Here is a 26,093-nt window from a genome sequence, read left to right on the forward strand (position 1 = left end):
AAAGAGCTTGTTTGTCTTTACAGGTAAATCTGTAAGAGAGAGCTATAAGCATAAAGCATGCTTTTCTTAATAGATTTTAAATAAAGTTAATTAATTGTTGCTTTAATTATTTATTTTTTATTTTATTTTATTTTATTTTACCACAGGATTGTACAGTGTATGAAACAGAAAATAAAATTCTTCATGTGGTAAGTAATCTCTGTATTCTACTTCGGTATTCTCTAGTCCTACTATCCTACTGGATATCCTCTTAGCCCCCCTTCACACAGTTCCCCAGAGGAATGCTCTCTGTCATACCTGCAGTTAATTGCAAATTATTGTTCTCAGGTTGTTTTAGAAGCTTCATGGTACTCTGAGATGGTGCATTCTTAGAAGTGTAGTAGTCTTACTAGGATTGCTGATGTGGAACTCCATCAATGGATCCATCACCTATTGCATTACTAATTTCATTGGTTGTCAGACTGAGAACACTTTAAGAGCCTTCAGCACTCTAAAAATCTAATGACTCAAGAGAAATTGAAGTATCTCATGCAAAGTTATTGATTGGATATTGGCCTTTAAGTGCAAATACTTTATATTTTCATGGTACCAGCACAGAAAGCTTATACTGACAGTGAGATAGAGTTAAAATGTATTGTTAAAGGGAAATCTCAAAGGATTTACAAGTTCAGATAAGCTTTTGACAAGCTCTAACCAAGTGCCTGACTTTTTTTTTTTTTTTTTTTTTTTTTAAACCCTTTTACACATACTCTGCTTCCAGCAGGGATTAAAATTTGTCATAAAACATTGATGTGCTGTTAAATTCTGAAAGCATGCAGTGACTTTCAGGAAAAAAAAAGCTTACTATTGCAAACCTGATTCTGAAAAGAACTTCTAAAAGCACCTGAAACCTTCTGGGATTTGGAGTGTATATTTATATACATACAAACATCTTTTAACCCATGACTTGTAATTCTAACTGTATACAACAGCTAGAACTCCATTTTTATCAGGAATGTTACTTTTGACTTTACCTGTTCTGGATAGAAGCCTGAAAAGGTAGAAAAGGAGAGAAAAGTTTCAGTTATAAGTCTTTTCTAGGCTTAGCAATGAAAGTGTGATGAGCCCTAAGGAGCCTGGATCCCAAGGCAGTAGAACTCACTGTAGCCTGAGCAAAATTACCTGGAGCTACCCAATACAGAGCATCCAGGCTCTGAAAATCAGCCTGTTCATTATAACTCTGAAGTGGTGTGAGAAGAATCACCGTATTTCTCACAGCATCTTAAAAAAATAAAATAAAAATTAAGGATACTGAATTAGAGAATGAGCTTTGTAAATTGTTGATTCCCTTTATGGTCTTATTTTATTTCTTAAAAATAATCAGTAAAATTAAATAAAAGAAAATGCTCCAGAAAAATAATTGTGATACTCTGAAGTAAAATTTTACATTTATAGGACAAAGGATCTGTAACTCCACACCACGTGTAACTTTGGTTTAATTCTGAAAGATATTATGACAGATAGAGTAGAGTAGTGAAGGCAGATGTATAAACCAATGATCCAGGACTGACTTTCTTCATCAGTCACCAGAAAGCTTCACTGAAGTGTAGATTTGTTTGGAGGAGCTCCACACTAGGCATGTGTATGCTCAGATGATGTGATTGCACAAGTCATATGAGTAGACTGTGTCTGCTCTGCAGCTCGGGTATTATGGGAAAAGATAAATTATGAAGGAGTAGTTTTCAGGATCAATTAACAAACAACAGCGTATGTCTGAGAGTCAGGTTTCTTTTGTCTGGATGTCTGCCCAGCAAAATATGTTTTATAGGACTCTGTCAGTTCTATATATATATATACAGTACACCTGTGATAATTAAAAATGCCAACCTGCTAGGTGCTCTTTCTCTCTGCAGTAAATGCAGGTCATGAACTTAAATTCTTTGTACAAACCTAGCAGTAGCTGCCATAGTTAAATATTTTTGTGACATACAAGTTTCTGTGTTTTGTTTAAGACTTAGTGCTGTCTTAGAGATTCTGTTCTTGTCATGGCACATTGCAGGAGTGTAATAAATAGTTTTAGACAGCCTGTAAAAATGTACGTAGAGTTCTACTGCATCAAGTACTGAGCTTCATGAAGCACCCATTTTTGTTTGAGATTTTCTTAAGTTCAGTGGTATTGCACAATCTGGAGAGTATGAACATGGTTTCATGGTGTTTTTGGAACTAGTACATAGGATTTCAGTGCTTGCTATTCTTTTTACACTAAAAATACTTTAACATATGCTAATGTGTCTCCTCACATTGACAGTGTTAGATCAAATGTTAGTTCCAGTCCCTGTGCTGTTATTCATGAATTCTCCTCAGTTGTTTCCATCAAGACTGTCTCAGCCTTTACATTATTTGTAACTGATGTCAGGTCTGTCTTGTATCTGCTGTACTACTTTTACAGCAAACTGGTATTTTTAATTATTCCAATATATTATTATTGAGTATTTTGCTGCTGCTAATCTCCTACATCAGCTTTCAATAACTTTCTGAATTGTGGTGAGATGTTAAAGATCCATAAAATTAAACTTTTTTATTTAGTTCCAAAGTTTATTTACTGAGAAAGTATTTGCCGGTGACAACTGTAAAATTATAAAACATGAGAAAGTAGATTGCGTTGTCTGTGGATTTAATCTGCATCACATCTGTGTGTATGATGTTAAAAAGATGTCAAAGCCTAAGAGATTGCCTTAGTTTGAAATCAAAATAATCTTTGGATATGATTGTAATTCAAAAGGAGGCTGAAAGTATATCCACACAGCCAGACCAGCCGTCAGGCGGTATGTAGCAGTAAAATATATTTTTGAGCCAGCCAGTTTCCATAGCTGTGGTGGGAGAAGACAAGACCTAAAGTTTCGTTTACAGTTTCTGGCCCAGAGCTGAAACTGCTAGAAATGTTCCTGTTATTTTGGTGACCTTTAGCTGCAGTCATGCATACCTGAATGTGAGGCTTTGCTTGCATCTGGTACAAAATGCAAATGCCACATCCAGTACTCCAGAGCTGTACTTAACTTTCCAGATGAGTAACTATACAGTGAGTTGAAATATTATGTATAAATTCAGTCAGTTAATTTATTCATTGTGACAACTTTATTTGTTTAACTTGTATGTATAGTGTCAAATGAGATATTAGAAATCCTCATGGTTTTGCAAATGCCTGAAACAAAACTTCCCTTAAGGGATTTCACTACCATTTGCAATAATTAGTGAAAACGAGAGTATAGCCCCCGAAGGAAAATAGATGCATACAGTGTAACTTTGACGGGAAGACCATTCTAGAATTCATCTAAATTAATGCTTTCAGATTAGTTTCAAATATTTTTAGGTATATTCTTTTTGAAGGAGCACTTTAAGAAACACATGCAAACATGGGAATAAATCTTTACACATGAAAATTCTCTGAGAGTCCAGATGAATTTCTTTCTGATCCACAGCCTTGTTGTTTGGCTTTGATGAATAGGTTTAATCTGTCACTATCACTGTTACCATTGATGCACTACAGTTCCTACTTGGAAGGTGTTTATGTGGATTCACATTAAGGTTTTGAGATCTTTAGCTGGAAGGCATCGTAGCATAAAATTATTACGTTGTTACATTGACCTAGAATATCAGTTAAAGGATGTGTTTGAAGATGCGTAAGAATACTATTTCAGGCACTGTTTCTGCCAGTATTATTTTAAACAAAGGAAAGACCTAAGTTGTAAAATGCAAAATTCATTGAGTTACCATTGTTCATGGAATTTCTCTGATTATTTGGTAACCAAAATAGCTTATTAAGTTGGTGTATAAGGCATTTATTTTGTCTGTTTCACTCTACTTCCATTTTATTTGTAGTGGTACATCATGACAACAGATGAGTTGAAGTTCATCAGGCTTTTTTTTTTTTTTTTTTTTTTTAACTGCATACAGTCAGGGTGGAGAAGTTAATTCAGGTATTTAGATGTTCTCAGTGCATAATAAAATATTTTGGTCAAAAGAGCTGCACATGCATGTATATTTTATTGACATGGATGTTTTCTGTTCACTTAAGCTCTCATCCTTGACTTTCCAGCTCCTTGACAACCTGTAGGTTTCTCAATGCTAAGAAATAAATGATCTGTTTATTCTCAGATAGTTCTCAGAAGAAGAACTTCTTTGCCAGTAGTTGCAGTTGAATATAAGTAACTATATTGACTTGTTTTTCTTCATAGTGTAAAACCTTGTCTGGAATTTGTGACCACATCATTTCACTCTCATCTGATTCTCTGGTGTCACAGTCAGCACATCTTGAGGTAGTTCATCTCACCAGCATTATGCCCAGTGAGGGTCTGGTAAGTAGCAAAGCAGTTTAACTGTTAGAATACAGAATACAAGCATCAGTTATTGAAAATTATTTCTTTTTTTAATTTGTCAAGAAATCAAAATGTATTTTCATGCAGAGTCCTATTTCTTTTTGTAAGCTGCATCTGATTTCTGAAAGTGCTTTCATTAGCATTAATGTAAATAAAAGGACTGTAATAAATAATAATAATAAAAAAAAGCCTGTTTTACCTAGGGCTTCATGTGCAAGTGGCAAACATATGAGCATATGATTAATTACCATTAGTTAATGTGCTTTGAAAATGATTAGTGGACGGTATGTTTCTTGGTCTTGCACTGAAGTTATATGACTCCCTTATGATTCAGTTCAAATAAAACTTTAATTAATATCATCCAAGAAACAAAACACATCCCTTACGTTCATAAGTTATTGTTCACTGAGCAGACTAGGTAGGTATCTTCTGAACATCCTGGCTGCCTTGCAGTAGCAATTGATCATACCATTAAGATTTTCTCTTGAGTTGATAATGTAATAATTATTTGTCTACCCTTTGTTAGTGTTAATGTACGGTTATATTTGGACAAGGGTTTTTTATGAGGTTCTAAGTGTCAATGGGCAAAGGCTTCTATCTCCTCTCCCTAGTCCCCCACTTCACAATCATTCTGACATCAGTAGGCTGTAGGATTCATAGGGATTGTGCCTGGGAACCTAACATCCTGCTGAAACTAGAACTTTGGAACAAGATGATCTTTAAGATCCCTTTCAACTCAAACCATTCAATAAAATCTAGAGTATATGGTAGCACTTCAGGCATTTGGATGTTCTTGCACGGGCTCAACTGCAGAAAGTTCCGGTATTGACAACTTAAAATATGTTTTAATGTCATTATATGCATTGTGATGTGTTTCTTGTTTGTAACCGAGTGTGATTTACAGATTTGTTCTAATTCCTGTCAGTTGAGATGTTTTGTATTATTTCACCATGTTAATCTTTGCTCTGACACTGAATAGTAATGAACATCATGTGCAAGTTCCATCAAAGTTACAAGAGCATAATTATTGATGTATGCATATTAATTTGAGACTGCTGTATTTTAATGAGTAATTTTTTGTATGACTAGATACATTATTTTAGTCTTTAAAGTTAACAAAGAACACCACAGCATCATAAAGTGCATTTAATTTTAATTCTGTGGCATCGTAGACACGTAGCCCAGTACATAATCCTAAAGACAGACAAATTGCTTGCTGTGCTGCTGCATCCTAATTGCCAGATCTTCTCTACTTGTGGTTTAGTTTCCTCTCTTGGACCAAGTTCTGGGTTAGTGCAGGGATATCCAGGAAATGCCAGATCAGTGTCATTTACAGCTTGTCCAGTACATATATTGTAAAACAGACAGTGCTTTTGACTTGCATTAAGACTACTACATCCTGCCCACGAGCAGTCTGGATCTCTGTGACTTTCCTTTCTATCCAGAAATGTGCACTATTAAGTGCTTTCAGGAGGTGGCTTTCAGGAGTTCTTGGTTATGAATGGTATACTCTCTAAACAGACTACCATGCAACCTCAGAGTATGATTTCATCCTTTAAGGCATAGGTGGCGGAGGTAAGACTTGTTGGCTGCATTGTTGTGGTCAGTCATGTGGCCTGCAGTTTCTTCCAGACTGCCCTCTTTTCCAGCAGAACGTCAAGCAGACAGGGCCTGTGCTGTACCACTGCTGCAGGCTGGGCTCCATCACTAAGTGGAAGAACTGTGGTGTACTTCTCCATCTGCAGCGTACCGATAAGTTTGTAGCCGACACAACTGCAATAAGTGGGTACTGCTGACAGAGGACATGAGACAAATACTGCAATCAAAATTGCCCATTTAAATTTTTTTTTTAGATGAAGTGAAATCACCGTGAATGACTGAGTTTTCTATGCCTAATTGTGAAGGCACTATAACATGGTAGGTTGGAAAGTTCTTTATAATCAATTTTGCTGACATTATGTTCTGCTTAGGAAAAAAAAAAAAAAAAAAACACGTGAAAAAAGGACTATAAATGGGAATAAAAGAAAAATCATGTGACGAGGAAAAGAAAACATTAATCAGAATCAAATATAGAACAGAGTAATGAATTACAAATGGCTTTCTCATGATTGTATAGCGGTTTTTTTCCACAGGATCTCTGCTCCATTCAAGAGAAAAATGAATGCTATTCACTGAATGGAAAGTATTCAGAGTTCCATTTTTATCCTTATCATTCAGTGTAGGGTTTGATGTCTTATTTACCACTCTTCAGCTAAGCTCTGTGTTCCTTTGAGATACTAATTTCATCATGAGATTTTTTTATGGCCTTACTGGGTGCTTCACAGACACTAATTAATTTATCCTCAAAACACACTTGTGAAAATGATGCTGCAATTCTAGTTGTATAGATAAGAATCTAATGTACAGAGAAATTTGGGCCAAAATCACCGAAAATCTATTTTTTGGAACTCAACTGGAAGTACTTATGGTGTGATTTTTCAGAATGCTTGTTACTTTTATAGACTCGGTTTAAAACAGTCTCCCTTGATTTTAAGTATAGCTAAGGTTTTCAGAGCTATTGAGAACTCTAGCTACAGCTTCATACGGGGCTGGCACCTAGAAAATGAACACAATTGTTTGCCTTTGGTGAAAAATCTATTGTAAATTATTTGCTCAGATTTATATTAGAATTCAGTTATCTGGAATAATATTCAGTTGCCTTAATTATGAGTTTTTCTCTATTTGCAGAACTTCATTTGCAAAATTGCTTTTATTATATATCTTCTAATTTCTTCAGCAAATGAGCCAGAAATCCTACAGATAGTGCATAAACTTAAACATAAACTGAATTAATTTCCAGGTCCAAGTCCATGCAGTTACTACACTGAGTCAGTATTCCTGTGGGGGTGTGTCTTTTTATTTAATTGTTCGTATAAATTCTGTACCCTTACATTTTCACAAAGAGATTATTCAATTTGAATGTGTACCTTGAGTTCTAGCATCTTCAAGCTTTCTATACATGCATTTATGAGCTTAATACTCTTTCTTCTTGGCCTCTGAAGTGTCTTCTTTTTCAGTCTGCTTTGTCAAAAAAATAGTCTAATCTCATGCATTCCTCAGAAGACACTCTGCTGATAGTTTCATGGCTGTTTGCTGGACAAAATAATTTCCATTGGGAAGCACACCTTAGAAACATACTACTTTTTTTTTTTTGTCTCTTTCTATTCCTTCCCAAGCTCTACCAGTCAAATGCCAAAACACTCTCCATATATTCTCTATTACATTTTAAAGTAACTTTCAACATTGTCAAACTCTGTCTCTCTTACTAGACATGGAAGTCCAATCTACCATTCTTTCTGTTTAGACAATGACATGTTTCCATTCACTTGCACGATAAACTTTTTGAAGTTACAATAACTTGTGGTGAATTTTAATGTGTGATTTTAATTTCTAAACACTGCACACAACTCAGTACAAGATCAGCATGATCTCTCAGATCAGCATGATTTTTCAGAATATCATATCTGACTGTTATATCAGAATATATGGTATCTGATGTGATATCATATATGTAGAGAGAGAATATCTGATCTGATACTATCTGATCATATCAGAATATCGTAATCAGTTATGAAAGAGCAACTGTTTACTTCTATCCCAGAAAAGGCAAAAAAGCCACTTCCCACTGCAAGTCTCCCATCCAGAGGCTAGGATGTGTTTCAGGATTTACAAGCTCCCTCCTCTGAGTGTTTTTCTGACTGTGTCTTTTCTTACTGAAGGATAAATCATCCTTTAAAAACCTTCATGCCACAGAAGGCAGTTGAGAGCTGGATTCAACTTACACACTGCATTGTCTGTTACGAAGGGTAGGCAAGTGCTGACAGGTGGCATATCAAGGACATGTCTTTTAGGGAAAAATGTTTACAGTGTTGGAAAGAGGGATTTGAAGTGTTGTCCTTCAAGCATGGAACGTATCTGGCCTCTAGAACATACAGCACAGACTAAAGAAAGAAATTTTCAGAATTGGTATGTGTTTCTCAGGGGGTGCTTTTTAAGAATATTTTTAGTCTTATTTTCAGAATTATACTCAAAGCTTTCTCCTCTGTGGAAAAATATTTTTGAGCTATTCCTCTATATATGATGGGAATGTGTATATAAATATTTATGTTATTGTTTATGTTTAATATATAAATATTTGATAAATAGCTTGCATTCTGAACTATATAGAGGAATAACTGAATATAACTTTTTTATTATTATTTTTTAGATAAAATACAATCTTTCAGGGTTCTCAGGTAATGTATCTCTTCCTGTAAAGGAGGTACAGTGCTACTGTAGTGGTCAACAAAAAACAACTGTCATTTTTCTTTAAGGGGATACAAGGATGAAAGCTCTATCTAGACCAATTTGAATCATTCACAAAAATACTTTATTTTAATGTATTTTGTTCTTAAACTCTAATAGCTGAAGTGAAAGAGCAAACTGTAGGATAATTCTTAGTTGATTAGTCAGTTTTTCTGTCTCTCAGATGGCATATGTTAAAAGATAGAATCATAGTGTGTGATTTTTTTTCCAAAAAATACATATAACTTAACAAGAGGCTAGGAATTTTATGAAGAAATATATGGTAAAACTTAGTGAAAAGTTACCACTGTGTTTTGTTTTCACCTTAAAAATCTATTAATCTATTGATCCATTAGGTGAGGAATTAATCTTGTCAACAAGTAAAGTGTTAGAATTGCGATGTTAAATTTGATAATAAAAGTGTGGCTGGAAATGTGACTGAAATCTACAATGTGCTAAAGTAACAGACCTCTGTGATGGATGTGGTGCTGTTTAAAATTCTGGTGAAAAGTTCATTGTGGAAATGCAGCATACTAGATGGATTTTAATCTCTGTGTAAGTTTCTTAATGGAGACTCAGTATCCCATTTCTAATGAGGACATTCAGGGTTTTTCATGATCTCTTGTGTATGTCTTCTAGTTGGGAAAGAGAGAATCAGATGTTTGTCAATAACCTTTGAAGGTACTGTAGAGACAGTAACATAGCAAACACTGATAAAATTAAGCCAGCTGTAGAGAAGGAAATAGTGGAAGACTCACTAGTAAACTTTCTTCCAACTAACTGTATTTTATGAAAATGATTTCAAAACTGCCAAGACTTAACTTGAGCATCTCTGTTATGAACAAATTAAAAAACTTATAAAACTGTCTCTTACAAGAACAAGTAGTTAGAGTGTGTAATATATATAGTGGAGTTTCCTAAGAAGCAGAGTTAAGCAACATGATCAGTTTTAGCTAGTCTTTATTTTTAAGATTTAAATAAAGTTTAAATTTGCTGAAATTGAATTAGTTTGCACAAAGGTAGAAGCCACATTTTGTCATGATGAAAAGTCAAAACAGATACAGTTAGAGCACGTATTTTGGGGCTTCATCCAGTTAATTTTGGTCATCTGCAATATCAGAGATTCCACAACCTGACCAGGCAACTAAATCCAGTGTTTTATCACCATCATGATTTTAAAAAATAATAGTACAAAATAAATAAACAAATAAAGGTCTGTCAAGTTCCATCTTGTGTCTGTTGCTTCTCTCGTTCCCACTGTGTTCTTCCAAGAGTTTGGGTCTGTCTTCTCTACACACTTACAATTAAGGTAGTTGTATAAAGCAATAGGATCTTACCTTCATAGAATTTATTTATTTACTTACTTACTTATTTTAGGTTAGCAACTAGCCTGCAAATCTTCATTAATGTTCAGGATTCTTGAAGTTGGTTTCTGTGAACAAAATGTTCTTTCTTATTTGCTGGGGGCTCTAAACTTCCATTTTGACAATACACAGTGATGCAGAATTATTGGAAGGCTAATGAATCAGCAGTGCAATGTATCAATTAGATTAATTAGATTTCAAAATTTGATGGATAACCATACTATATGGAGAGATGACCTTACTCCTGAAGAAGAATGCAGCAATTGAGTCTCACTGACATTCAAGGCTCTGTGTGTTTGTGTGTGTGTGTGTGTATACATAGATACCCACGTAGGTTGTCTCTCTGTATCTCATCAATCACCTCCTTCAAGCACAATTCATGCTGGACTAATTATAAAGCTCCTGTTAGTTCACCAAGATCATTTTTCTCTATAAATTGGCAATATGAGCACTGGCTTACGTACTTTCCAAGTTAGAACATGAACCAGTAACTCTCTGAAGATGTGGCATATAATTTTAAAGACTATTCTTGTTCATTGTTTCAGTTTTGTTGATTCTTTTATGACACTGGTAATAAAAAGAAATTAAGTTAAATATTACAAATACTGCATTGTAACAAGCTTTTATGCTGATGCTTGGTGTTGAATTCTTTCAAAAAATGTATATTGGAATTATAAATGCAATAAGTGAGAAAACTGTTCTGTTTATCATGGCTCTTGGTACATATTTGTTTAACTTTTAACAATGTTATTCAAGCATTGTTTATGCCAGTTTGTTGAAATAGTATTGTCCTTAAACTGGAATATGTGTACTTATTTTATCATCATGCAAACATCACTTGTTTGTTTTCTGCAAGAATTAATTACCCTTCTTGGTCTTTTTTCAGGGGATGTATATCAAATCAACATATGATGGGCTGCATGTAATCACAGGAACAACTGAAAATGTAAGCTTCCTTATCCTAAAAGACTTCTATCATGCATGCAAATATCTTTGTTAGATCTGCAGTTTATTTTGTAGTGTCAAAACTTGCTATGAAACAAGCTACTTTTTATCTTTTTTTTTTTTTTACATATATCATGTTACCTTAAAAATTTAGAACCATTAAAAATAGATATAGAAAAATATCTTTGATGAAGTGACCAAAAGTTATAATAAAATGAAAATCTTGAACTTCTATCTTCCAGTACACCTTTCTAATTATGTGTTTTCTCTGTCACAAAGGTATTTTGGTTTATATTTAGTTGTTTTTGTTTGTTTGTTTGTTTGTTTTATACAAGAGCATCATCATTAGTCTTAAATAAAATCTGCTGTATTTAGTTTTATCTCCTTCAGATAAACCTCTCAAAACATAGGACAATTCAAGTTCATATTTAAAAAAAAAATAAAGCTTTCAACAGATCAGTGATATAACAGAAAACAATCTGCCTCATACGGTTATAACCAGACTAGTTAAAGCATTGCAGAGTTGATGATAAGTGTGGATGTAATTTGACCAACCTTTAATATGTACTTTAGGTTACTTTTTGCAGTGAGTACATTATCATACAATGATGAATACTTTTCTGCTGTTTTTGTGTTTGTTGTTGTTGTTGTTGTTGTTTTCTTTTTAAAATGGACAGTATTTTTTTAAATTCTTTTCCTAATTAGTAAATGAAATTTCTTGAAAAGTAGAATGCTAGAAAAATTAAACTTGTAGAGATGATACCTGTCCTAAGATTGCCTCATAGGAAACGAATAGGTTCTGTGGGTCTAAGCAATTCTGTAAAACAGACTGTAAAATAAGAAATTCTAAAGCATTTACAGTATCAGCAGCATTGGCTGATAAAAATAAATGGATAACACAGAAAAATAACTTAAAATATTATATTCAGGTTGTAGAATAATCTTTGATAAACCAGAAGGTTTTCAAGCTAGCGGTAATCACTGACAAGACTATCAGTAAGAAGGGAGAAATGGTGAAAAGGAGCAAATGAAAGAGAAGGGAGTGACTTGACAATGTTAGGGGAAAAAAGAAAAGTTAAGAATCTGAATGATTTTTGTGTGAGGACATATGAAAAATTCTTTTATAAAAATAATTATTCCTGAATTGTATTAGGAGGAGTTAACCACCAGTAAATTTTCATAGTTTCCAGTACCTGTAGCAAGTAGAAGATATCAAGAATGTATTAACCATCCTTTTCATTGTAGTCCCAGAAATGAGGCAATATCTGGATTGAAAGTACACAGAAACGCTGTAGCATGTAAATCAGTATGACTGATTGTTATTCTTGTCACATTGTTTGGTTTTTCTGTGAAGCAGCTTCTTGTTACTTAACTTGCAATTCATAATTACAAATTTGAAAAAAAATATATTTTTACTTCAACTGCTGCAATGTAATTATTATGACAGACTTTAAAATAGGACCTATCCCTTCTGTTTTTCAAATAGTCCATGTTTTAGTCACATTGTTTTCATTCTTTCTAAGAGAGTATAGCTGCATAAATTACAAGTTCAAATTTTATACAGCTAATATTGAAACTGTGCAATGCTGACACCCAAGAAACATGAAATTTCCACTGTGCAGCTAGCCAAAAATGTACATACTTACCTGCATACATCAGTGGTATTCTGCACTGTATGGGTGAGCTTCATGTGTGATTTTTTATTCTGCTTGTTTTGTATGTATGGAGATGATTTTGATCATTTTCATCATCCATTTTTAGATACTACAGACCCAGGGAAAGCCTTATGTTTTGTGTGCAAAAATTTGTGAATCATAAGATAAGTCTAATGGAAGTTAAGCTTAAAATTAGTGTGCTCACTTATATTAACACTACTGGCAGCATTTAGAAGTATTAATATACTTTTTCACTATAATTTTAATTTATTTTAGAAATACATAATACAATTTGTAGGGAAATATATATTTATAACTGAAATTCATGTGAAAAGATACAAAGTTCACCAGCCATTAAAACTTGCATTTTTATTTTGACTGAACTGTATGCATCAAAACTTTTTGATAAGACAACACTGTTCCTTTTTTTTTTTTTTTTTACTTTTTTTCTAAAAGTGTAATCATATGTGCAGATAAAAAAGCTTCAAAGATGTTTAATTTCTGGCATTTCAGCAAATTGATTTTTCATTCCTTTTGAAGGTATAATTGACCTCAGAGCCAGTGTTTAATTTTGAAAGATAATAATTAGCTCAGCCTCATCAAAGTCAGGAAAGGAGCTAAAAAGAGAAAGCGCCAGGCCTGTGCTTTTTCAGCTAATATCAACTGAAGTTAAACCCATTACGAATAGTGGCGCTTACTTCAGCTTCCTGCTTACCTTTCATTCACTGTTTAAAGCAACCAACTTTATATTCGCATTGTGTTCCACAAAAGGAAACAGAATATCTTTCTGGCTTATGTTTAATCCTGTGCATAGGTAAAATCATGTCCTTATCTCAGCCCATGAGCATTTTCATCATATTTTCTCCCACTTCTGCTGAGGAGGAGGAGGAAGCAACCACCTGTGTGATGCTTGCCTACCTATTGAGGTTAATTTGGCATTTTTTTAGAGGCAATTGCAGCCATTTTTTGCCCAGTGGCTGTTTGGGCTTTTGTTGCATTGTTTCCTGTTGTCTTTACTCCTTCTATTTGTTTATAGTATGCATCCACATAATGGATGGGATTTGTGATTGGAGAAGTCTGTCCAGCAAAAGAGCTATTGACAGTTTCCTGGAAGTTTTGATTGGTACTCAGTGAATGAATATAAGCTGCAAGTCACCTTTAGCTCCGGTAAATCTTGTATTCTGACACATTTGTTGACATGCAGTTGACTGTGTACAAGTGGCTTGCAAGGCAATGGGGTTTGATCCATTTTAACGTGATCAGAAGCAGCTATATTTAGAATAAGGTAGGTTTTTGGCTCAGAGTTCCCCAAATTATGGTGGCGGAGTAGTATGTGTGCGTATGTATGTATGTTCAGTATATTCTATACAGAATACCCAGACTGTCGAGGACTTTATCCTTTTTTAAATTACCACTTCGCATTCACATGGTTAATCTAGTGCTGTCTTGGAAGTGCTGGAGCTGTAGTATATTTGCAGGGTATCTGCCATGAACTTAAGCAGTAAACCTGCTATGTAAAGGACTGCATTAGGCCTACTTTTCTGTTATATGCATTTTTTTCCAGCCCTGACCCTGCACATGTAGTAAGTTCAGTATTTGTTGGCTTAGCAGCTTTACTGCTATGTGATGTTAATTCACTCAGTGAATTCCCAGCAAGATTGTGACAGCTCACGGCCCAGTACTCCCCTCCGAAAGGTAAAGAAACTAAAATAGCTCAACCAGTCAAAAAGGTTGATCATCACCATGGGAAGAAGGATTTGAATTCATCTTTGAATTGTCATTGGTTACCAGAAAAACATTGTTCTGTATAAATGTGTTTTTTTTTTTTTTTTTCTTGTAAATATAGTAAGTTATAGTTATTTGATAATAATGCTTCTTTGAGCAGAGCTTTTTTGCCTCTTTTCTCATTCATAGTTTTCATTCCTGCTCTTTCCTTGTGGTCCCCCCTGAAATGTAAAGTTAATTGTTATCTCCTGTCCTTAGTCTCCTGCTGACCAGTGTAAGAAAATCCATGCTGGCGATGAGGTGATCCAGGTCAACCATCAAACTGTGGTAAGTACTTTAGAAGTTCTGGTCTGCAGGCTTTGACTGTTCCCACTGCTAAAAAGACAATAATTCTTACTAGGTAACTGTAGCAAACTAGATCACTCTTTATGCCTTTTAAAATATTATAATCATTGCTTACATTTAATTTGTGCATTTTTATTTTTTTTAATTGTCATTAATTAACCCAGAAGGATTAAGCCAAACATATTTTCTCTAGCTGCCGTTCAAGATTATGGTCCCAGAATCAACATTGACAATTTACAGTGATTGCACTGGTTGTAGTTCTTAGATTTCCTGTTATGGATATGCCAGCAAGTTTAACTTTTTCCCTTAAACAGAAATATGCATTTTCTTTAATCTGGGATTCAGACTCAAAATGCAGGAATTCTGTAACAGCCATATATTTCTTTTCATATTTATTTTTAAGGTGATGAGCAGTTTTATAAAGTTGGTGAAACTGTTAATCCATTTCATATTGCATAAGCATATGTATGGGGAAGCGTGTGCTAAGTCTAAGATACTGTGGTGCCTGATCTGTGTACATTTAAGTGTGCCTACTATTGTATTTTTCACAGTGTATGCAGTTATTGTTTATGTGTACCAACCTACATTTCATTTTATATACAAAACCAGAAAAATTAAGAAACCTCTTTGGCATTTGTGGGAGGTGAAAATGATCAGAGAGCAAATATTTTCTTTTCAAAAGAAGTATAACTTCCTCATTTTTACTTACAATTTTAATGCAACATGAAACTCTTACTTACATTACAGAGGATCTGTGAGTTGTCACAGTACAAGTTGAAATATGCATTAGACTGGCTTTCTCCATCAGACATACTCTTCAAGTGACAAACCTGATTTAATCTTTACTCCCAGAGGTGAAAATCCGCTCATTCAACTACTCAAGAATTGGCTTTCTGGGTAGCAACTTCCCATGTGTGTTATAACGAGCCCAAAGTGTTTGATGCTTGTAATCCCTCTCTATCTAAGGGCAGGCACGCTGCCAACAGCTGAGTCAAGTGGCAGAGAATACTTTTTCAAAAAAACAAACCTCACTGTTAATTATTCATTCTGAAGTCTGTAACAAGCTATGAAAAGGGATAAATGGCAAGCAGTTTCTTTCAGAAATGTATTCTTCCTTTGCAAATGCTGAGCATGCTTTATTCTGTCTTCCTTGTGACTGTTTAAAGTCAGCCAGTAATTTTTTGTGTTTGTGTTTCAGAGGTATGTGTCCAACTGCAAACTATACTTTGCTTCTTCACCCAAGCTATCACAAGTTGTGACAATTGATATCATACTTATAAATACCATTATTTCCACTAGTGGGATAGAATAATTCAGAGGTTTCTTTAGGTTCATTAGGTTCATTAAATTCCCATATAGTCAATATCTTTATACTAGTAAGGCCAGCTCACAGAATGCACTTGAGATGAACAGTCCATTTCAACCCACTTGAAATGAACAGTCCTGGGGGCAGCTGGCAAACTGTACAAAACAAGTCTTGCATATCTGTGGTGGTCTTGCACGTTTTCCAGAGCTACAGACAGTCTTGTTCACCCAGCATTGGAACATGTAGGCACAAAGCACTCCATGCTTTCACAAAATGTATACACAGGACAAAAAGGCCAAAAAAAATATATAAAAATGGAGAAATACACTTTCCTCTGAAATTTCTGTGTTTCAGAGGATTTGTATCACATAAAGTTTCTCTTAACTGTTTTGAAAAGATCTGCTCTGAAGATGGTTAGATATAGTCATTTTGTTTTACCATTAGTGAAAATTCTTTCCTGATTAAAGAAAGTGTAGGTTTCTTTCATTAGGTGCTAATCCTGTAGCTGACTATTGGCATCATCTCATCTGATTTAGACTAAAATAGGCCAGTGTATTTTCTGGATAAATTGATGTTTGCTCATTTACTAAGATAATTAGATTTTTTCAAAACACTCAGTGACGTTCCCACAACCTGTAATATACTGTTCTGTTAGTTAATTATTCTCGTTGGAGGGGAGTGGGGGGGGTGTCTTTTTGTTTGTAGTATGCATTTGATCTTGATCTATTTTTATCTATTACACTGGAGATCCAGTTTCTCATTTAGGCATTCTCAGGATGTAATCAAACTACCTCTTCACCTTTTCTTTGGTAATCTAAATAATTGGAGCACTCTCAGTTTTTCATCCTAATGCATGACCCTCCTTGACAACCTTTTCATATTCCCAACTGTGATACTTTGCATATTTAACATCGAGCTACAGAGCTGTACAGTAAAAACATATTCATTCATAGGTAAAGCAGTACTCCTGTGCTAATATAGTACAAATAAGTCTGTACTTTTTAAAAGGCTAATGTTCATTTTCATCCTACATAGGCAAAACTTAATCTAATAGGATACTGATTTTTTTCCTTAAGTAATAAAAAATAATTTCAATTTCAATTTGAAATTCATCAGGAGGTCCATTTTAAGAGAAGAATCATTACCCATTTCATAGCTGAGCAAGGAGTAAGCTCTTAAACAGGTTTAAGATGTAGAGTTGAAAACAGTTGTACTGTCCCTGCATTCCAGTGGAGTCAGCACAGATAACAGCACTTTTAATCTTGGAGGCATTTCTCTGGGGTTGTAAAGCTACAGCAGAGGATTAAGTATGCTGACAATGTCAGTCCATTGGATTGCTGATGTGTGGAGTTAAGTATTTTGGTATTGATGAGGCTAGAATATTTTGGCTTTATGTCTTCAAAATAATTGAATTTTACTTAAAATTCATATGCTACTTTTATATAAAGCATTATCTGAATTAAGTAAGAAATGATCAGATTGCTAAAGATAGCTGTATTCATACTCTTACTGAAATCATTTATATTAACAAATATATTAACATTATTAACACAAAAAAGAACACTTATTTTAATTCTTCAGTGTAGTTGAAAGTTTTAAAAAAATGAGTTCCAAAAGGGAAACAGCTTAAAACTTACATAATGTAACAGTTGAAGGAGTTAGAAATAAAAGATTTACTACGTCAAAACTGGTCAAGCCAATGAACCCTCTGCTATATAATTATGAACATCAAAGTAAAAATAATAGTACTTTAGGCAAGAAATTAATTAAATCAGTTGATTCATCACTAGCTGTTAAGATCATTTAATCATTATCCAATGTCCTTATTTGCTTTTTTTTTTTTTTAATAAAACAGCACAAGAAACTTGGTAAATAAGTTACACCTTCTAAAATCCAATGACATTAGCTCTTTTTCTTTTACCCTACTAGTAACAACAGGCACTAGTTCTTGCCTGTTGGCAAAAAATGGAATGCCTTGTGGAGTTTTTCTTTCCTCTCCTAAGAAATTAAACAGAAGTGCTGAATATACCACTGTGCATTTATTTGCTTACAAAAATAATAATTACACCTCAAGTTCTGTGAATAGTATTTTCTGCTGCTTAGTTGAAATAAAAGGAAAGTAAATTTCATTTTGTCTTAACTTTAACTAACGTAGTTTTATGGATGGGATGTGTTTCTTTAGTCAGAGAATTGGGACTGTCGTGCAGTGAAAATAGGGTGAAATTAAAGATAAGTTTGTCTGTGGCCAAGAAATATTTGTTTCTTTCAAATTTCCATAATAAGAATAGTAGAGAATATAAGACAAAGAGAAGAAACCCAGTCATAACAAATATATATGTGTACATCCATTCTCAGGACGGAAGCAAAGCTGATAAATTAAAGCCAAATCATCTGCATATGTTTACTGAAGGGACTGACACTTTCAATTGCAACTCGCTAAGCAAGGATTTTTAATGAGTTGTCTGCTTTAAGATAACATTGTATGCTGTGGAAGCATAAGGAGGCAAACTTGCTAGTCAATACTACGCAAGGTTTTACAGGTGATTTAGAGGATTATAAAGGATAACTAAAGACTTTAAGAAAATGGAATGTTAGATGAATTACAGTATAAGTTTATGAAAAATATATTTTTTTAATGTTCTACATTTCATAATTTTTTCAAACAGAAATCTTCCAGATCCAAACAAGTATTGATCTAGCTGTCTGAACAGATATAGATGTTAGATCTACTTTTGTATACAAAAATGTTAGGTAAACTAGGGAAAATAGTTCAGAAAAATGAAAATCTTTTTCTTTTTCTTTTTTAGGATTAGAATTTGAAGGTCATTTGATAGGACAGAGAGAAATAATAATGCTTTTAGTAATTCATGTTGAAAGCTAAATGTTACTCAGGAGCAGCTGGCAAGAATCCTGAAGTCAGAATGTAGTAATTAATCCCAAATCAACTCATCACCATGGAGGTGATGTGACTGAAAATGGCAAAGATGAACTTGGAATTAATCAGGAACATGTTTCCAGGAGAAACAGAGTTTTAATACCATTGTCTTGACATTGGTAATATCTTGTCTGAAATACTGTGTGATGTTCAGGTCATTTGCAGTTTTCAAAGGTGAATTTGCGTAAGAACATTTGCAAATGTAATGGGGTAAAAAGGAAAATGTATTGAAGGATTTTTTTATTTTTTTTAAAAGGATTTAAATTTTGGTTACCCAGCCAGCTAGGTCTATAGGCTATACAGACCAGGAAAGGAAATAACTGTTTAAGGAAGAGAACAACACTGTAGAAGAGCAAGCATCCATGTGAACATCTGTAAGAAAATTTGTGGTGAAATTTGAGAGGTCTGATTAAGATGGTGACTGAAGAACTGATGAATATGATTAAGTTACAGCTGCCTACAACTATGTAGAAGGGATAACAAAAGGATGTAGTAGCCTAGAACAGCTCTTTCCATTCAAACACATTTGCTTTGTTGTGTAAGGTGTTTGTTATGTTATGTTTAAATAGCCGGTATTTTAAAATAATGGGGATGCATTTTCATAGTTGATAGGTTCATTCTTTGGAATGGAGGATGCTCTGTAAATACATGAGCCACAGCCTAATGCCCTTTCATACTGCTCATTGTCTGTCAAATTTTGTACTTTGAAATTAGCATGAACACTGTTTGGATTTATAAAAATGTCTAAATCCCTGTTGCTGGTAGGTTGTATTCTGAATCCCATTCATAGAAATCTGAGTCTTCTAAAAGAGAAGATACCAAGTCAAGAGCCCTGCAACAATTAATGATTTCCAGCACTAATTTATTTATGTTAAGATATTTATTGAATTAATATTCCAGATTTATGTGTGTTGAATTGGAAATTTGAGTCTTAATGGGTGCTCACTTTAGATGGAGGTAAATCTGTAGCCGTGGTGATAGGTCATATGATCTGTGTTTCAGCACACTGTGTTGTGAAATGCAAGTAGGAAAAGGAGAGATAAAAACTGAACAAGAGATGTCATGACAATTACAACTTCTTCCCCCCCAAAAAGTCATTTGGTTTGCAAAGAAATTTCCATGTATCACTGAATCTCAGGATTCTGCCTTTCAAAAGGGCTTAGTAACAGTGTCTTCCAGTAGCACATTTTGCATCATCTTGGAATCTTGCTGCATTTCTCTGTTATTTAATGAAAATAACTGTAAGATAATAGATAAACATTGGTATTTCCATCATCAATTATTTTTAGTAACACTAAGGATATTAATGAGGAGAGTGAATCAGCTACAGGTGTTAATGATGAGCTTTCCAATCAGTGACAGAAAGTCTTATGATCTCGCAGCACATTTTTGTTTAATAATAATTTCTGATTTCCATGTTAATGAAACTAATTCCCTTGATAAATTCCCTAGCCTGGGCAGTATTGTAAGGCAAAGTGAATTACCAACAGACTTAACATACAAAAGATGACTGTTTCTTTAACAACAAGTTGAGTTTGCTCATCTCTCCCTCCTCTCTCCAGCCCCCCCCCCCCCCTTTTTTTTTTTTAATGAAAACATGAAGAAAGGTCATACAGTTAAGATTCAAATAAATATCCAGATGGGTTTGCTTATGTATTGAAAGAGCCTTGAGGGGAAACATCTGTCCTGGTTCATGTAGGGGTTAGGTCCTACTGGAGTCAAAGCAAAATTACTTGTTTGCAGGTGGTGTGCAATATCATATGTTCTAGTTATTTAGTAAATACCATTCTGTACAATTGATTTCCAGATCAAATGCCCAGCAATGCAGTTCTTAAACTCATTTTTAGTTTACGCTCTGTCTTTTTGCATCCTAGGTAAGATTAAAGCTGGGCAAATGATACAGTGAGTTTAATGTGCATAACTCTCAGAAACACATGGATGTTTAGCCTATCTTCCTTCTGGCAGGTGCACTATGTATTTTTGTATTTCTTGGAAGTTTTTCTTTTTTTTTTTTTTCAGAGTCCCAGTCAGTACTTAGAGGTTGACAAAACAGTGAAGGAATTGAAGGATCACATTTATGCTTTATCCCCAGAATTTTCAGGAAAAACAGAGAAATGAATATAGATATTCTGTCCACTAAGCACTCAGAGTTCCACTCTGAGTTGTTTTCTAAATTTGTACCATGACAAATACACATAATGAGTTTTGAGGAAATCAGCATGGAGGTAAATAACTGTGGTGGTGGTTTTAACCACTGGAATCCTTTGATAAGCCTCAATGTGTTCAACAGTCCTGCTGTTTTTTCAGTTCCTTTTATAGGTGAGTATGTCATGGACTTAATGCCTATGCACTCATCCACAAATGCAGTGTTTAGTGTTTTCTTCAGATTTTTTGTTGTTGTTGTTGTCTATCATGTTAGGAATTTTTAATGTTAGTTTATTTTTCATACAGATCATCCATCAATCATCATCAGCCAGATAGCCTTTATTTTAAAAAAGGAGAAAAAGTGCTTGTCCAGCATGAACATGGTTTGGATGTATAAAAATGCCCAAATCCCTACTGCTGGTGGGATGTGTTCTGAATCACATTCAGACAAATCTAGATCTTCTAAATGAGAAGGAAAAAGCCATTACTGGGGGACTCTAAAGAAGATATTGAAGAACAAGAAGACAAACTAGTTTACTGTGGGTTAATGAGCAAGCTTTGTTTTTCTGCATATACTACTTATGCAGTCCCAACTACAAAATCATCAGTTTTAGGTATACAAAATTACTATAGCATTCTGGATATTTATATCATTATAATTTTATGGTAAAGAAATTTAGCACCATAGGGACTAAAATTTTTTAGTTATTGTTTTCGAAGTTACCATATATTGCACTTTCCACTAATTAACTTACTTGTACTTTCTATGAGAAAATTAATCCTTTAAAATAGACTATAGCAATACATTTTTTCCCCTGGAGCCATTTTTTCTGCACTGCTGATGTACAAAGCAATAAAAATTATCAATTGAACAATCCTAAATGTAAACTACCAAAGAAAATTAAACTTCTGCCTGCCTCTTACCTTATTTAGTGAGTTATATTCATCTCTGTTTCTTCTATGTTTAACATCTAAATTAAAGAGTATTTTCTTTGGACTAACATTAAGTCAATTGTATTTTTAGCCAGTGAGTATCAAATTTCCTGCGATTCTCATCTTTTCTCTTTACAAACTGTATATTACTATGGTGGCAATTTTCATTGCTGGCATCTGACAGTATTTTGCACATTCTTTGGGTTATGAACAAGGAGTACAGCAGTTGTATGACTTTCCACACTCTACTTTGTAGGTCTGATTTACAAAGAGAACAAATATATGGAAATAGCGTGTTGTATTACAATATGCAAATCTGTTTAGCAGAGAACATGCACCATGACTAGACCTTTACTGTGCTGTGCAAAGAGAACATAACAATGCCCTGAATTTGTTGATCTGAGTGTAATGGCTATCCTAATTGCTCCAATTTCATTTATTCAGGAAAATAAAGCATCATGCTAGTCTTTTTTTCCTTCATTAATCTAATTTACATGTTAACTTTTATTACCGAGTGAAATATCTTAACCCGTACTGTAGAACCTGATTAACTGAATGGTAAAAAACTTTAAAGGAGCAAAAAAACGTTTTGCTGAACACATCTCACCACAGCTAGAAGCCAGTAATTGCAATTAAAGACTGTTTAAGAATAAATGTCAAAATCTGTCTGAAGGACTGGTTTTCAACTAAGATTTTTAATCCACTGTAATGACTTCTATTTTCACAAAGATATTTTTAGTAATACAATTTATAATAACATGTCCAAATTCCTATGAGCATTTTATCATAGCCTAGTAGTAATGATTGCAGACTTCTCTTTAATAGATCTTGCTATTTAATGGTTTTGTCATTAAGGTTCTCATTGGAATAATTTATCATTAGCTTAATTATTTATCATTCTTATCTAAAAGGAGCACACAAAACTCCAAAGGCTTCAGCATTCTGAAAATTACAGCAATCTATAAAAATCAAAAATAGTCCGTGCACTTTTAAATTTAAAATTCAGCAAAATATATGTGTGTGTTTCTACATAAATATCCTGTCATGTTATAAGCAAAGTGCAAACCAGAAGCATTTGTATGGAATGGAAGTTGAGATATTTTTGTTTAGTTGTGGTCTGTTTGTGACCAGTGCATTTTTAGAAAGTTTTCAGTAAACCAGCAACATTAAACATAGAATAGCACTGTAAAGAGCTATTAAAATGCTTTTTAGTACTATGAGACATACAGTGCTTTCCAAGCCAAATGTTCACACTTGGGATCCGGGCTTCGGCCCACTGTAGAAATCAGGTATAAACTGTGAAGTTCTAGCTAAACTTCTCTCAGGCCTTTGTGAGAGGATTTGTACCTCCACCTTCATGTATAATCAATTATCTTCCTCTAAAAGGAAGTAATTATAAATGGTACATGATATAATATGCTGATACATGTAGACTGCACTGATTCTGAACACTTAAATCTATTTTTTTAATATTTTATTTTTAATAGTAGTGGGAATACACATTTTGGTCATGTTACCATGAACTTGCCAGTTAAGCATAGTCAAGGGGCATAGCAAATATAATGGCAACAAAGGCTCGCATACACTTGTACAGCTCCAGCTCTTGGATTCCCTAAAGCATTTTATTCGTAATAGCTCACTTCAAGGCTGCCACAGTTCAGCCTCAGTAATGTTGTCGTTGCAGAAATGCTGTTCACGCACAGTGCTCTGATTCCTAAGAGCTGTGGTCATTTTTATCTAATCACGAGTAACCTACAACAGGCCTTTACTATGGTCCTTTATTAACACAATAAAAATCTGCTGTGTTTGGAATAGAAAAAGGTGAGAAGAGTTTAATACAGGCTACTTTTAGAGCTGCTGGGAGCTCAGCTTTTCTGTAAAAGAAAATTACTTTTGCAGGACATATTCCATGCAGGATTGGATCCATACTGCTTTGTTTAGCAGAACTGGGGGAGAAGGTGACCATCAGTGTTCAAGTTAAAGCCTGATTCACTTCAGTAACATCCTGCACCTATTCACTTTTCTTCAGTAGCAAATCTAGAAATCAAATCTGAATTGGAGAAAATGTGATTTTAAAAAAAGGCTAGGAAAGTCCTCCAGAGTCCTCCCTATAAATATTTCTGCAGGCCTTGCTGTTTCACACAGCTAAATGTGAACCAGTAACCTCATTGTCACTTACAAGAGGTCATTCTTTCTAGTAACTCCTTTCTATATAGGCTTGCTCTTGTAATTTGAGTTATTTCCCAGTAATAACAAGGTGAGACTAAGTGAAGGAGATAGCTGTGCTATAGAAGACAAATAAGGATAATTTTTCAGAAGCTTTTTTTCTGGGTTTTGTGTGTGCGCGTGTGTTTGTTGGCATGTCCCCTATAGTAAATCCTTTAGGAAAGGAGGGATTATACTTTTGGTCTTTGTCCATTGGCTCATCATTGGCTTCCTGTAAAATACCTGCCTCCTCTTATTCCTTATCCTATCTCCCTGCCCTCTTTTTCAGTAATGCTTTCACTACCTGGGGAAAATACTAATACTAATACTAATATTGTGTCTGTTCAGAAGCAACATGCACATGGAATGGCTATCCAGTCAACCATTTTGTATAAAAGGGGAGTTTTGCTTGTCTTTCTCTGAGGGGTATTAATTTGGGCCTTTGCAAAATCACTTCCTGAAATCTGTGTGGCACTTGTTATGCCCTAACTATTTTTGAAACATCAGTTCTACTTGCAAACTTGATTTAAAATGTATGGTGACCTCGCAGATTATCTAAAGGGAGACAGTGTTCACTTATGCCTTATTTTGTTGAGAAACCTAGCAAAAAGAAATAACAAAAATAACCCAGATTCAGCAGCAGCATTTCAGTCCAACAGAATTAATCACAAACTCTTTATAAAAACTGCTTATGTTCAGAAAGAGCGGGCTGTAATACACCTTCCCAGCTAATAGAAGAGTTCCTTCACATGTAAAGTTAAATGGAAAGCTTTCAAAATTCAATTATGGAATTTTTTCTTAGGTTGGCTGGCAGCTGAAGAACCTAGTAAATGCACTGCGGGAAGACCCAAATGGAGTGATTTTAACCTTGAAAAAACGTCCTCAGAATACTCTAGTTTCTGCTCCTGCCCTTCTGAAAAACGTGAGGTGGAAGCCTCTTGCGCTTCAGGTAAGAAGGCTGCTGCAACTCTGGTGTCATGGCAAATTCTTTCCACTAATAAAGGAAATCTCTAGAATTGTTCCTTCTGATGGCATGAACAGGAACCTCTTTCAAAAGCCCTATTTCCTTTGAAATACAGTGCTAAGTTTGTGTGGCAATATGTGTCAATAAGGTTGTTTTCCTCTGTTTTTCCCTGAATTTGGGAACCACAGGAATTCACAAAATGAAAGAATATCTATGAATAATACTGCTAAGAAAGTAAGCAGCCAAAGATTCAGTAGTTTTCTTTGGCTAGCAAAGGCCTCCCCTTGCCTCTCCTTCTTTCCATTATTTCACAACCTATCACAACTACTTGTTTTCACCAAGAGTGGTAGTCCTTTTGAATTTCAGGAAAAGTCTGCTTCTATCCTACATTTCTCCTCTACTTGTTTTTGGTAGCAATGCTAATAGACCCTCTGATATTTCTGCATAAATATGCCTTGAAAACCTGTTGACATTTAAAGAAAAATAAATAAATAAATAAATAAATAAATAACATCACAGCTGGTTCTTCCTACAACATCAACATATGTTGTAGAAACAACAATAAAAAAGACTGACCTTAAACATGCATAGTCACTAACTTAAAAGCTTGCCTTCAGTAGTGACATTTTGTCTTTAATACTGTATAACATTCTGTAATAAGTGTATACACTTTCGTAACATGGAAACTGTTGTTTTGCTTGATTCGCAAGATATGTGGATGTGTTTCTAAATGAATGGAACAAAGCAAACCCTACAACCCTATGCAGACAAATTTTCTTACTGCCTGCCACTTCCTGAATCTTTCATTCCCCAAAGTGCCTGCATCCTACACAGCTGCTTCACTTAAGCAGTTTGTGCAATCCCTGCAGCTCAGGAGTGCTGACACTTTGTTT

The 26,093-nt window shown here is 34.4% G+C and overlaps 1 protein-coding gene across 3 annotated transcripts in view; it reads left to right on the forward strand.

Annotated features, from left to right (window-relative positions):
• Nucleotides 1–26,093, forward strand: part of LOC311443969 (connector enhancer of kinase suppressor of ras 2-like) — a 169,043-nt gene that overhangs the window by 86,888 nt on the left and 56,062 nt on the right. For 2 of the 3 annotated variants that reach the window (XM_084534663.1, XM_084534664.1), the window contains exons 5-9: nt 147–188; nt 4,215–4,334; nt 10,929–10,988; nt 14,626–14,694; nt 25,039–25,185. In XM_084534663.1, coding sequence (XP_084390789.1) covers nt 147–188; nt 4,215–4,334; nt 10,929–10,988; nt 14,626–14,694; nt 25,039–25,185 — 438 coding nt within the window. The remainder of the gene's footprint in view (nt 1–146; nt 189–4,214; nt 4,335–10,928; nt 10,989–14,625; nt 14,695–25,038; nt 25,186–26,093) is intronic. The other variant, XM_084534665.1, reaches the window with a different exon arrangement.

Source organism: Aythya ferina (assembly GCF_964211825.1).
Source record: "Aythya ferina genome assembly, chromosome: 13".
NCBI lineage: Eukaryota > Metazoa > Chordata > Aves > Anseriformes > Anatidae > Aythya > Aythya ferina.